Source organism: Coregonus clupeaformis, chromosome 19 (assembly GCF_020615455.1).
Source record: "Coregonus clupeaformis isolate EN_2021a chromosome 19, ASM2061545v1, whole genome shotgun sequence".
Classification (NCBI taxonomy): Eukaryota; Metazoa; Chordata; class Actinopteri; order Salmoniformes; family Salmonidae; genus Coregonus; species Coregonus clupeaformis.
In genome coordinates this window covers 12,118,245-12,131,575 of record NC_059210.1, presented here as the reverse complement: position 1 = coordinate 12,131,575, position 13,331 = coordinate 12,118,245, and the positions used below count along the sequence as shown (strand labels likewise).

At 46.8% G+C, this 13,331-nt stretch overlaps 1 protein-coding gene across 3 annotated transcripts in view; it reads right to left on the bottom strand.

Annotated features, from left to right (window-relative positions):
* The window catches only part of LOC121531652 (cytoskeleton-associated protein 5-like), a 38,729-nt gene that overhangs the window by 6,931 nt on the left and 18,467 nt on the right, over nt 1–13,331 (bottom strand). For 2 of the 3 annotated variants that reach the window (XM_041837006.2, XM_041837005.2), the window contains exons 20-35: nt 13,037–13,179; nt 12,612–12,786; nt 12,309–12,422; nt 11,956–12,084; nt 11,546–11,740; nt 10,663–10,795; nt 8,110–8,216; nt 7,135–7,263; nt 6,475–6,627; nt 5,972–6,175; nt 4,481–4,616; nt 3,969–4,162; nt 3,148–3,344; nt 2,592–2,615; nt 2,070–2,243; nt 410–530 (exon numbers count right to left, since the gene is read on the bottom strand). In XM_041837006.2, coding sequence (XP_041692940.2) covers nt 410–530; nt 2,070–2,243; nt 2,592–2,615; nt 3,148–3,344; nt 3,969–4,162; nt 4,481–4,616; nt 5,972–6,175; nt 6,475–6,627; nt 7,135–7,263; nt 8,110–8,216; nt 10,663–10,795; nt 11,546–11,740; nt 11,956–12,084; nt 12,309–12,422; nt 12,612–12,786; nt 13,037–13,179 — 2,328 coding nt within the window. The remainder of the gene's footprint in view (nt 1–409; nt 531–2,069; nt 2,244–2,591; nt 2,616–3,147; nt 3,345–3,968; nt 4,163–4,480; nt 4,617–5,971; nt 6,176–6,474; nt 6,628–7,134; nt 7,264–8,109; nt 8,217–10,662; nt 10,796–11,545; nt 11,741–11,955; nt 12,085–12,308; nt 12,423–12,611; nt 12,787–13,036; nt 13,180–13,331) is intronic. The other variant, XM_041837007.2, reaches the window with a different exon arrangement.

Below are 13,331 nucleotides of genomic sequence, written 5' to 3'. Positions count from 1 at the left end.
TTCATGATGTCCATCCGGTTTGCTTCTATATGCCATATCTTTCAACCAGAGGTTACCTTACTTCCATTTCTTGTGGTTGTTATTGTGAGAGCTTGGGTGAACAGCATTTCCAATGTATTCATTACACATGGCAAATAAATAAAAAAAGTTTCAAGTTTAACAGTAAAGCCTGGTATTGCCCAGCGAGTGATGTTGCTATGCCTCAGTGGAGGCTGCTGAGGGGAGAACGGCTCATAATAATGTCCGGAACGGAGCAAATGGAATGGCATCAAACACCTGGAGACCATGTGTTTGATGTATTTGATACCATTCCACTGATTCCGCTCCAGTCATTACCACGAGCCCGTTCTCCCCAATTAAGGTGCCACCAATCTCCTGTGCTATGCCTACACTACAGTAAATGCTGTACCTGGGCCAGAGCCTGGATGCTGGTGTTGATGTCTCCACTGGCCACCTGGGAGATGACAAAGTTGATGGTGGACGCAGTGCTGTTGTGGAGGTCGTCAAAGTGGGGCGACACAGAGCGGATCCTGAGGGAACACAAACAACTCACACCTTATATAACCACCATTAGTCTTATGATGACAGGATCTTAAGATGTTTTTTGAAGTTCTAAGATCCATCAATACACATCTCTCCCAGCCAGATTTTGTGGAAGGCTCTGGGCAGGCACTCGGCTATTAACCACATGGCTATTTCAGAACAAATGTAAGAAAGTCGGAAAGTTGGCAGGCAGACCTCCCAACCTGTGTTGGTAGAGTATTAGCCTCAGGGCAGCTGGTAGAGTATTAGCCTCAGGGCAGCTGGCAGCGTATTAGCCTCAGGGCAGCTGGCAGCGTATTAGCCTCAGGGCAGCTGGTAGAGTATTAGCCTCAGGGCAGCTGGCAGCGTATTAGCCTCAGGGCAGCTGGCAGCGTATTAGCCTCAGGGCAGCTGGCAGCGTATTAGCCTCAGGGCAGCTGGCAGCGTATTAGCCTCAGGGCAGCTGGCAGCGTATTAGCCTCAGGGCAGCTGGCAGCATATTAGCCTCAGGGCAGCGTATTAGCCTCAGGGCAGCGTATTAGCCTCAGGGCAGCTGGCAGCGTATTAGCCTCAGGGCAGCTGGCAGCGTATTAGCCTCAGGGCAGCTGGCAGCGTATTAGCCTCAGGGCAGCTGGCAGCGTATTAGCCTCAGGGCAGCTGGCAGCGTATTAGCCTCAGGGCAGCTGGCAGCGTATTAGCCTCAGGGCAGCGGGCAGCGTATTAGCCTCAGGGCAGCGTATTAGCCTCAGGGCAGCGTATTAGCCTCAGGGCAGCGTATTAGCCTCAGGGCAGCGTATTAGCCTCAGGGCAGCGTATTAGCCTCAGGGCAGCGTATTAGCCTCAGGGCAGCGTATTAGCCTCAGGGCAGCGTATTAGCCTCAGGGCAGCGTATTAGCCTCAGGGCAGCGTATTAGCCTCAGGGCAGCGTATTAGCCTCAGGGCAGCGTATTAGCCTCAGGGCAGCTGGTAGCGTATTAGCCTCAGGGCAGCTGGTAGCGTATTAGCCTCAGGGCAGCTGGTAGCGTATTAGCCTCAGGGCAGCTGGTAGCGTATTAGCCTCAGGGCAGCTGGTAGCGTATTAGCCTCAGGGCAGCTGGTAGCGTATTAGCCTCAGGGCAGCTGGTAGCGTATTAGCCTCAGGGCAGCTGGTAGCGTATTAGCCTCAGGGCAGCTGGTAGCGTTTTAGCCTCAGGGCAGCTGGTAGCGTATTAGCCTCAGGGCAGCTGGTAGCGTATTAGCCTCAGGGCAGCTGGTAGCGTATTAGCCTCAGGGCAGCTGGTAGCGTATTAGCCTCAGAGCAGCTGGTAGCGTATTAGCCTCAGGGCAGCTGGTAGCGTATTAGCCTCAGGGCAGCTGGTAGCGTATTAGCCTCAGGGCAGCTGGTAGCGTATTAGCCTCAGGGCAGCTGGTAGAGTATTAGCCTCAGGGCAGCTGGTAGAGTATTAGGCTCAGGGCAGCTGGTAGCGTATTAGGCTAAGGGCAGCTGGTAGCGTATTAGCCTCAGGGCAGCTGGTAGAGTATTAGCCTCAGGGCAGCTAGACACTTACTTGGGCTCTGGCATCATGATGGGCTCCAGCAGTTCCTCCAGTTTGTGTTGGACCAGGTCGGGCAGCTCACTGACCCGCGTGTGGTCATTCTCAATGATGTCCAGATCCAGCTGAAACTCCTTGGGGATGGAGGGGTGTGAGTGTTCCCGTTCTGCGTTCTGAGCCCGCGCTTGGCTGGTGGAGGGAGGACAGAAGAGGATCATTCAGAATCAGAACCATGTCATGGAAACCAACACAGACAGAGAGGCAGGCAGCACACATTAGCTCTGTTCAAATACTCGCACTAGCATACTACTTAGAATGCACCCCAATACATAGCAGTTTGCTAGTCTGGACACTGGAAGGTTACCATGAACACATTAAGACAGTTACAACGAACGAGGAGGAGGGGAGGACAGTGAATTAACTACTTGGTTTAGACTGGTGAGTGTTACATTAGATGATTAGATTACATCCCCATCCGGAGTGCTTCTGGAGGAGAGCAGAGGGCACACTGTATGGGAGAGGCACGGCGGTACTCACATCCTATAAGTGCGATACATTATTCTGTCCATGGAGAGCAGAGCAGCGATAAGAAAAGAGCAATTATAAAAGAGAAGAGAGGCTCAGGATTAAGAGACCACACCATGCAATGAAACAGGGAAAACTAAAGGGAGACTGACCAGCGAACACATGTTGATTTTTGTAATTGGTTAAAGTTAGGTTTGAGGTTAGCGTTAGGGGTTTGGTCAAGGTTAGGGTCAGTTTAGGGTTGCCCACATTGGACTGTCAATGAGTTGCAGGCCAGTCACATGCCTTTAGCTGTACCCAATGAAACAGAGGTTAGAATAGGAGGAAAGATACTCAAAAGACATTGAGGAGGAGCATTAAGATATTCTTACGAGGGTTTGTAGGAAGGTCTTAAGACATGGACAGAATTTCTTTGCCATGAATGTTAGTACCACTGTACTTTACCATCTACTAGATCACCAGACTAAAGTATAGTAAAAACCCCATAGGTAGGTTTGTTAGAAGAGAGAGCCATGCTGTAGCAGGTAGTTGAGGAGGCAGTAGACAAGGGAGTTGATCCTTCCCATACTTGAGCTTGTTGGGCACTTCTTCCTGAGGTTGCTGAGCAGGCTTTCTCATGAAGGTAGCGTTGGGGTTGGAAGGGTGCTCTCTCTGGGGCCTCTCCCTCTCTGCAGTCTGTCTGTTGGGTGGTGGGGCTGCTGCCGGGGTCTTCTTAGCTGAGCGCTTGACCCGCTCCTCTAACATACTCATCTCCTTCTCAGACAACTGCAGGAGAAAGACAGAGGATGTTCGAGATTAACACCGGAGATGATATATCCAGAGGGGTCTAGTCCAAAGCAGGATACTAAGTTAGCCAAATTTGATAAACATACAGATTTTAATGGTTCATTAATAAATTAAATTAGTTGTTGGTTGAAACAGTCCATGCCCATTTCAAGCATATCTTCTTTTAAAATGTATTAATTCCAGAAGATTTAAGCAAGTTAGCTGGTTAACTCATTGATCCTGCGTTGTGACATACCCTCTATTGTAGTATACACTGTGTACAAAACATTATGAACACCTTCCTAATATTGAGTTGATCGTTGCAGTTCTTGACACACCCAAACCATACCCCATTCAAAGTCACTTAAATATTTTGTCTTGCCCATTCACCCTCTGAATGGTCCACATACACAATCCATGTCTCAAGGCTTAAAAATCATTCTTTAACCTGTCTCCTCCCCTTCATCTACACTGATTGAAGTGGATTTAACAAGTGACATCAATAAGGGATCATATCATCATTCACCTGGATTCACCTGGTCAGTCTATGTCATGGAAAGAGCAGGTGCTCCTAATGTTTTGTACACTCAGTGTTACAGTCCATTGTACTAGTGAGTAGCTTACATTGCCAATGAGTTTGTAGACTTGGTCGCCACAGACGTTGTACACAGCCACCACTGTGTTGAGGGCAGCGTTGCGTACCGAGTTGTCCCTGTCTCCGATGTGAACAGCAATCTCTTTCAGGGACTTGGCCGGTGTTGGCTGACACACGTTCATCCCGTAGTTCTCTATCAGACAACCCAGCTCCTCAAGACATTCTGGGAAAATACAGGGAGAGATGGATGGTAAGATCTGGAGCTTTTCACAGACAGGAATTAAGCCGATTAAGCCTAGTCTTTGACTAAAAAAACATATTTTAATATTCCCCCCCAACAATGTTATAGTTTTTATCCAGGACTAAGTATAATCTGTGTCTGGGAAACTAGCCCATAAGAGTATTTATTAAGAACCTGAACGTTCTTACAATGACTTACAACATTTGACACAATCACTTACTGTAATGAATTCTATCATCTCCTATTTTAGTCCTTATAGCCTTGGTCCACCTTAGTCACTACTAAAAATCTCTTTCTTACCAGCTCTCTGTTTGGAGTTCTTGGACTTGGTCCCGTCCATGAGGAATGGGAAGACTTTGCTGGCGGGGTAGACCTTACACAACATGGTGAGGATGGCACGCACGTCTTTACGCACCACATCCTTTGACTCTCCAACCTGTCAGGTGAAACAGGGTTACAGATGGTTAGACAATAGTCATATTGGCATTTGCAGCTTCACTGTGTATCAAATGTTCTACTAAACCTTTCCTTTTTTGTTATTAGACAATTTTTAATTTCCGTAAAAAATATTTAACATACCCAAAGTCAACTTTTATGGCACAATTCACATCAACATACAGGTCAACCGTCACTCTGTCGACAGAGACTTTCTACTGACCTTAATCGAAGACGACTTACTTGGGAGGATGAGGGCGGGGCCGACTTACTTGGGAGGATGAGGGCGGGGCCGACTTACTTGGGAGGATGAGGGCGGGGCCGACTTACTTGGGAGGATGAGGGCGGGGCCGACTTACTTGGGAGGATGAGGGCGGGGCCGACTTACTTGGGAGGATGAGGCGGGGCCGACTTACTTGGGAGGATGAGGGCGGGGCCGACTTACTTGGGAGGATGAGGGCGGGGCCGACTTACTTGGGAGGATGAGGGCGGGGCCGACTTACTTGGGAGGATGAGGGCGGGGCCGACTTACTTGGGAGGATGAGGGCGGGGCCGACTTGCTTGGGAGGATGAGGGCGGGGCCGACTTACTTGGGAGGATGAGGGCGGGGCCGACTTACTTGGGAGGATGAGGGCGGGGCCGACTTACTTGGGAGGATGAGGGCGGGGCCGACTTACTTGGGAGGATGAGGGCGGGGCCGACTTACTTGGGAGGATGAGGGAGGGGCCGACTTACTTGGGAGGATGAGGGAGGGGCCGACTTACTTGGGAGGATGAGGGAGGGGATGACTTACTTGGGAGGATGAGGGAGGGGCCGACTTACTTGGGAGGATGAGGTAGGGCAGTGGTCAAACTTTTCAGTCATTATTTTCATGACTTAAAAACATAAGCCTATGCAACATTAAAAACAGCAGCTCTTTGCTGTATTCATTGAGTTTCTCTCTAGTCATGGTTTTAAACGTTTTGAAATCTCTCAGTATCAACTTTGCTGTGCGCTCAACGCTTCTTCTTACAGCCTATTGCTTGAGGAAACTGCAGACACGGTGATCTGAGCTATCTGATTGGCCAGCAGAAGGACTATAGGTGCACTTGATTTGCTCCCTGGGCCTGCCGGGTATACTGAGTTCTACCTTCAGGCACGTGAAATGGTTTCAATTGGGAAAACGTTTCCTTCCCGGCACTAGGGCTGCTGAATTAAGTGCACCAACCACCCCCAAAAAAGGAACGCAAGGCTTTATCGTTGTTGTTTTTTACAGAAATGTTTGGTGATCGACTAGGAATGCCTTGGAGATCCACTAGTTATCTCCATCGATCGCAATTGACCGGTTGGTGACCACTGAGGTAGGGGTTGACTTACTTTGAGAATGAGGTAGGGAATGAAGGAGGAGGCCTCGTATTCGTTGAGGTGGTAGTTCTCTCTGCTAAGCGTGGGGAAGAGCTGCTTGAGGTACTCCAGCACCTTCATCAGCACAGTGCTATTGGTCTCAAAGAAACGCAGCGTGAACCACTTCAGGATCAGGTCCAAGCAGCTGACTGTGCCCTCAAGCTCATCCTCCATACGCTACAGAGTGGAAACATAACATTGTAGTCAGTCAAGTAAACAAGCAACTCCCTTAGGTTTCTAAGAAACACTAATGGTTTTGGTCTAAGAGAAACTAAAAACAAGATTTGATTTTTGAAGCCTTTTCAGTCTTCAGACTCAAACACCAAAAGTGTTTATGTACAGAGTGCAGGTCTCTACTGTAAAATAGATTTCATCTCAGTAACACAAACCTGTATAAAGGTTAAAGAAAAAAGACACTCAACCAAGGGCTCCATCCAATCATTAGTGTGTTTCATTGTCTCCTGCAGGTTTCTCACCTCTCCCATGACCCCGATAGCCTTGACCTGGCGTTGGAAGTCAGAAGCGTGGAACAACTCGTCCTGGAGCCATCTGGCGAAGCAGGTGGACATCTGAGTCTTTAGCTGATCCACGTACTCATCTCGCGGTGTCTGGAAGTTCCATTTCAACACCTGCATCACAAGTTAGATGATTATCATTATTCAAGAATTATAGTCAGCATTCTTACTCACATTACCAGTTATTTCTTGTTCAGCAAGAAAGGTTGTCATAGTAAATAAGAATTTGTTCTTAAATGATTTTGCCGGGTTAAATAAAGGATAAAATAAAACAATATTTTCCTTTACACTTTTGCAAAAGAGACTTTACTCTCAATGGGACTCCCTGTTAAATAACATTAAATAAACAGTTAAAATGTCTTGCTCAGCAAACAGTTATCCTGGGCATCCAAAAAAAAACTGTCAGGGAGCAGATGAAACACATAACATGACTGTCCTTTATAGCAACCTCTAGCTTCCATCTCCACAATTTATTTTTATTTATCCTTTATTTAAGCAGAGAAGTCACATTCAGATTTACATCTCTTTTTCAAGTGATTACAAAGAGAAATCTCCCCAACTCCTTTTATCAAAACTGAAAAGCTACACGGTGACAAACTGAAAAGCTACACGGTGACGTGCCTTGAGCCCTTTCTCCTCCTTGATCCTCTGCTCCTTGCCATTGGGGACCAGGATGAAGATGACGCCAGACCGGTCCTCCTCATCCTTGGCATTGGCCTTCGTGACCGGGGCTTTCTTCCCAAGCACACCCTGAAGACGGGACGGGGACGGGGGAGAGAGAGATGTGGAGGTTTACAAGACAAAGCACAGAAACGTAATCATTACAAGATACAAAGCTAGATAAAAGCTAAAGGGTTGTTCTCAGAATATGTGATAGACGTTTAAAAAGACAGAAACATTACTACAAGATGTAAAGCTTTATATAAAAGTAAGCTGTAAAACTCATGTATAGCGTGGTCAGACAAAGACAAAAAGGTTAAGACAACACGAAAACACCATCATCTTGATAATGTAAAGAGCTTTGTGATTTCAGCCTGTAAATGAAAAGCGCTACACACTAACCATATATTTTTTTTAACCAAAAAACACAAAGATGAATATAAAGCTACATTTAAAAGTATTTGATATTGAGCAACGCCTCGGACAGAGTGCATGTGTGTTAATACCCACACAACATTGGAGACAGACGCGGGCGCAGTGCCTCAACACCCGACGCAAGGCTCCACCCAGTTAGTCATTCCTGAGTCACACATTAGTAAACATGTACCTGCTGGCTGCTAGAATTCCCCTTTGTAAATCTTTTAGGACTACAGACACTATCTTTATTCGAGCTCGCAACAGATTCCTGGGGGGCGTTCTATTAAATGCAGAATGAAATATCCATTTCACAGAGAGGAAAGCTGGCACATTGTAGGTGTTTGGTGTGCCGAGAGCTGAATGAGATTGTACTGAACGAGATTTTCATGATATTGGCAAGTAAGATTTCCAGGGACTGGAGATTAACATTATCAGTCTAGCTATATGTGGAACAATGCATATGTACATGGTCCCTGACAAATAAACTTAATACAAAAGAAAAGATGAATAAATGCATACCTTTTTAGCAGCTCCAGGCTTGACCACTTTCTTAGACTTAGTCTCAGGCTCCGGCTCGTCATCATCATAGTCATCAATAACAGGTTTAGGTTTAGCTTTAGACGGACCTGCAAAAACAAAGTGGTCAGGATGTTTTTTTCACACTTTTATATATCTTAACAGACTAAGCCTGCATCTTACAAGACAGGCTATGAGTCCAAGGGAGCTAGAGAGATGTCAATTATACCAGGCGGTGTCAGAGGAAGGCCCTACAAATGGTCAAAGACTACAGCCACCCAAGTCAGACTGTTCTCTCTGCTACCGCACGGCAAGCAGTACCGGAGCGCCAAGTCTGGGACCAAAAGGCTCCTGAACAGCTTCTACCCCCAAGCCATAAGACTGCTGAACAGTTCATCAACTGGCTACCCAGACTACTTGCATTGACCCCCCGTTTTCCTTGCACTGGCTCTATGCCCACTCACTACACTGACACTCAAACGCATATAAACTCAGCAAAAAAAGAAACGTCCCCTTTTCAGGACCCGGTCTTTCAAAGATAATTCGTAAAAATCCAAATAACTTCACAGATCTTCATTGTAAATGGTTTAAACACTGTTTCCCATGCTTGTTCAATGAACCATAAACAATTAATGAACATGCACCTGAAGAACGGTCGTTAAGACACTAACAGCTTACAGACGGTAGGCAATTAAGGTCACAGTTATGAAAACTTAGGACACTAAAGAGGCCTTTCTACTGACTCTGGGCATCTTTCTTTTGGTGTTTTTCAGAGTCCCTGCTCATCTGCGTGAATGTGCCTTAGGCATGCTGCAAGGAGGTATGAGGACTGCATATGTGGCCAGGGCAATAAATTGCAATGTCCGTACTGTGAGACGCCTAAGACAGCGCTACAGGGAGACAGGACAGACAGCTGATCTACGTGTAACAACACCTGCACTGGATCGGTACATCACACCTGCGGGACAGGTACAGGATGGCAACAACAACTGCCCGAGTTATACCAGGAACGCACAATCCCTCCATCAGTGCTCAGACTGTCCGCAGTAGGCTGAGAGAAGCTGGACTGATGGCTTGTAGGCCTGTTGTAAGGCAGGTCCTCACCAGACATCACCGGCAACAACGTCGCCTATGGGCACAAACCCACCGTCGCTGGACCAGACAGGACTGGCAAAAAGTGCTCTTCACTGACGAGTCGCGGTTTTGTCTCACCAGGGGTGATGGTCGGATTCGTGTTTATCGTCGAAGGAATGAGAGTTACACCGAGACCTGTACTCTGGAGCGGGATCGATTTGGAGGTGGAGGGTCCGTCATGGTCTGGGGCGGTGTGTCACAGCATCATCGGACTGAGCTTGTTGTCATTGCAGGTAATCTCAACGCTGTGCGTTACAGGGAAGACATCCTCCTCCCTAATGTGGTACCCTTCCTGCAGGCTCATCCTGACATGACCCTCCAGCATGACAAAGCCACCAGCCATACTGCTTAAGTTTGCTGAAAATAAACGCAGTTGACAGTGAGAGGACGTTTCTTTTTTTGCTGAGTTTATACACACACGCATCTTGACGCCACACACACGCATCTTGACGCCACACACACGCTGCTGCTACTCTCTTTATCATCTACCCTGATTGCCTAGTCACCTTTATGTCACAAGAATTTATCTCTCTAATTCAACCTAAGCTTGAATCATTACCAGGGGTTGTAAGGCTCTGGTTTTAATCATAAATGATTCAAGGTCCACAACCAGCAAGAATGATCTGTATTTTTATTCATGGAGAGATCTGCCGCCAAAAACCCATACATACCGTTTTATACCCCTTGACACACAAAGGCACTTTGCTCCGCCTTTAGGAGGCTTTCTTAAACAGTTTCCGCAGTCTCCTTCACCCTGGAATGTTTAGTCCCGCCCCCCTCTGTTAGTGGGTTGCCACTACATTATAACTCAACACCGTTCACACATTTATACTGTATTTGGGGTGAAATCCTTTAGTCATTATTCTTAAAATACAAATTAATCTAACACTTTACCACTACCTACATCTACATGTTACCTCCATTACCTCGTACCCCTGCACACTGACTCGGTACCAGTACTCCTTGTATATAGCCTCGCTATTGTTATTTTATTGTGTAACTATTTCCTTGTTTCCTTCTTATTTGCCCAAAATGTTATTTTTCTTACTTTTTAATTCTGCATTGTTGGGAAAGGGCTCGTAAGTAAGCATTTCACGGTAAAGTCTACACCTGTTGTATTCGGCGCATGTGACAAATACCATTTGATTGATTGATTGGATTATTGCTCAAGATTAGAACATTGGAAAGATAGATCCCTCCTGGCTGATGTTACTTAGTTGGTGTAGCACATGATAAGGAATGTACTGGTGGTAGTGGATACTTTGCATGTCCCAAATGGCACCCTATTCCCTACATAGTGCACTACTTATGACCAGAGCCCTATGGAGCCTGGTCAAAAGTAGTGCACTAAATAGGGAATAGGGTGCAATTCGGGATGAAGACTCATCCATCATTCAGACAGTAACTGAGAGGCAAGCCAACCTGACTTTGCAGCGGGGGCGCCGCCACTGATAGACTTTGTTGCGCCAGCTTTGCCAGGTGGTGGAGCAGGCTTGGCTGGCATCACTGCCCGGGCCTTCTCCAGCAGGGCAGACACTGGCTCCTTCGAGGCCGGCTGCAAGGAGAGGAAGACGGGGACACACAGAGTCAGATTACAGAATAACAATACCGCAGCCCATTGTCTTCTGAGTCAGTACCCAATAACAATACCCCAGCCCACTGTCTTCTGAGTCAGTACCCAATAACAATACCCCAGCCCACTGTCTTCTGAGTCAGTACCCAATAACCATACCCCAGCCCACTGTCTTCTGAGTCAGTACCCAATAACAATACCCCAGCCCACTGTCTTCTGAGTCAGTACCCAATAACAATACCTCAGCCCATTGTCTTCTGAGTCAGTACCCAATAACAATACCGCAGCCCATTGTCTTCTGAGTCAGTACCCAATAACAATACCCCAGCCCATTGTCTTCTGAGTCAGTACCCAATAACAATACCCCAGCCCACTGTCTTCTGAGTCAGTACCCAATAACAATACCCCAGCCCATTGTCTTCCCACAGATGGTGTCATTCCAACGTGAGTGTTGCCATGAACCATTGCGCTATCTGACATAAGACAGTGTACTCTAGCCTCGAAATCCAGACTGAATTCAGCTCTGTTTTCCAATTTCTTCCACTCCACTATGAATTAGTAATTCAGTCTGAATTTCGAGGCAAATTATACTCTACCATCTACGCTCATTCAGTTGTTTTCAAAAGCTATCTAATGAACTTACACCTCACCCATCTCTGGTAGATATATATTTTAGCCAAGTTATCTTCAAATGTAGCATGTCTAAGTCATCTCCTCCATGGCATAACGTACCTTCAGTTTGTCAGTGGCCTTCAACATCTTCTCATAGCCCAGGTGCATCATAAAGGTGGGCAGGGCGTCCTGGGCCTTCTTCCTCACGTCTCCATTGCGGTCCTCCAGACAGGTGTACAGGTAGGGCACACACAGCATCAGGTCAGAGGGTACCGTACGCATGGTGGGCAGCTTCTCTGCCAGCCAGCCCAGCACCTGGGGAGCAGAGGGGCGTTACATGGGTCTTTCTCAAACATGGCTGGAGGTATTATGCTTCCAAATGCCCCCAGTGAATCAACCTTGTGCTCGGATTCCACACAATACCCATGACACAGCCATCTATCCACATTGTTAGTACACATTACTGCCAGTTACAAGAGGTAGGCTTTAACAGAGATTTTAAGAGAGGACCTGAAGGGCTGTGTTTGTACCTCCTGCCTGAGGAAAGGGTTCTCTCTCTTGAGCTCTTCAGAAAGGTCGTCTCCCTCCAGCCAGTCCTTCATGCCGGTCTGTTCTACCCAGGCCTGCAGGGTTGTCATGGCAGCAGCACGCACGTTGGTCTACAGGGGAGGAGGGGACACAGAGTCAACACCATTATTCACTCAATACGACACAGAGAGTGACAACTGATACTGACAACTCCACACTAGTATATCACTTGTATGAGATTGTTATGCTTGTAATATGTATGTACTATGCACACGGTATAATATTCTCTATCACACTAATCATAAATAGCTACCCATGCCTTTGCGTAGGTATTTTAGATTATGATAGTCTTTACCTTGCTGTCTCCCAGTACAGTGATGATGGGCATGCCCAGACTCTTGACATGTTGTTTCAGAGCTGGGCCCATCGCTACGGCCATTTGTTGAAGAATAGTCAGGGTTTGCTGGCACTGGGGAGAGACATAATTCAGTGTCAGAAATACCTACAATATCACAGGACATCTACAAATGATGTTTGCACTGATACGCCAATATCCTGGAGAAAAACAGATCGCTTAGGATCTCTAAAATGTTAATTTATGTCATGGTATCTGTCAGATACATTGGCCTCTTCAGTCAGAGCAGAGACCATTTCTTACCAGGATCTTGTTGGAGTCGTTGAGTCGGCCCTTCAGTGCCATGGGCAGCTCTCCTATACTGGGCTTGATAAACTTGGCCTCAGAGATGACCGCTGCTACCTCATCCAGACCTTCCTTACGGATCTTCCAGTTCTTATCACTCATCTTATCCACCATGTCTTGTGTGATTTTATCACTGCACAGGAGATGAAGAAAAGAGTGAATTAATAAGGTGAAATGGCTAAACCATTAAACATAGAATGGAACCATCAAAACCAAAATAGTCCTAGTAGTATAGGGCTTTTCACACTGAGCCAGACCAATCCAATCCAAGCAGGACTAAGCTGGCCTGATTACGCAACCACCATAGTTGCTGAAAATATGGAAGAGTGCTGAGAAGGAGCGGTGAGGTAGTGTGAAAAGGGTATTAGTGTGTGAATTCAAACCTGACGTCAGTTCTAGGTAGCAGATCCATGATGTCAGGTGCTCCTCCTCCATCCTCCTCCTGGTCGTCTGCCTCCTCTCCATCCTCCTCTGTCCCTCCTTTCTTGGCTCCTCTGAACGCAGCCGGAGGAGACTGGCCTTGCATCTGAAGAGGCAAAAGCAGCAATCTCATCAGTCAAATTGAAAATATATATACCTGTGCATATAAACATTTCTTATATGCCTTTCTGACATCAATCTTATGTTAATCTCAGTTTAGTTAGAACGAAAATCCCACGTAATTTGGTCAGATCCTCA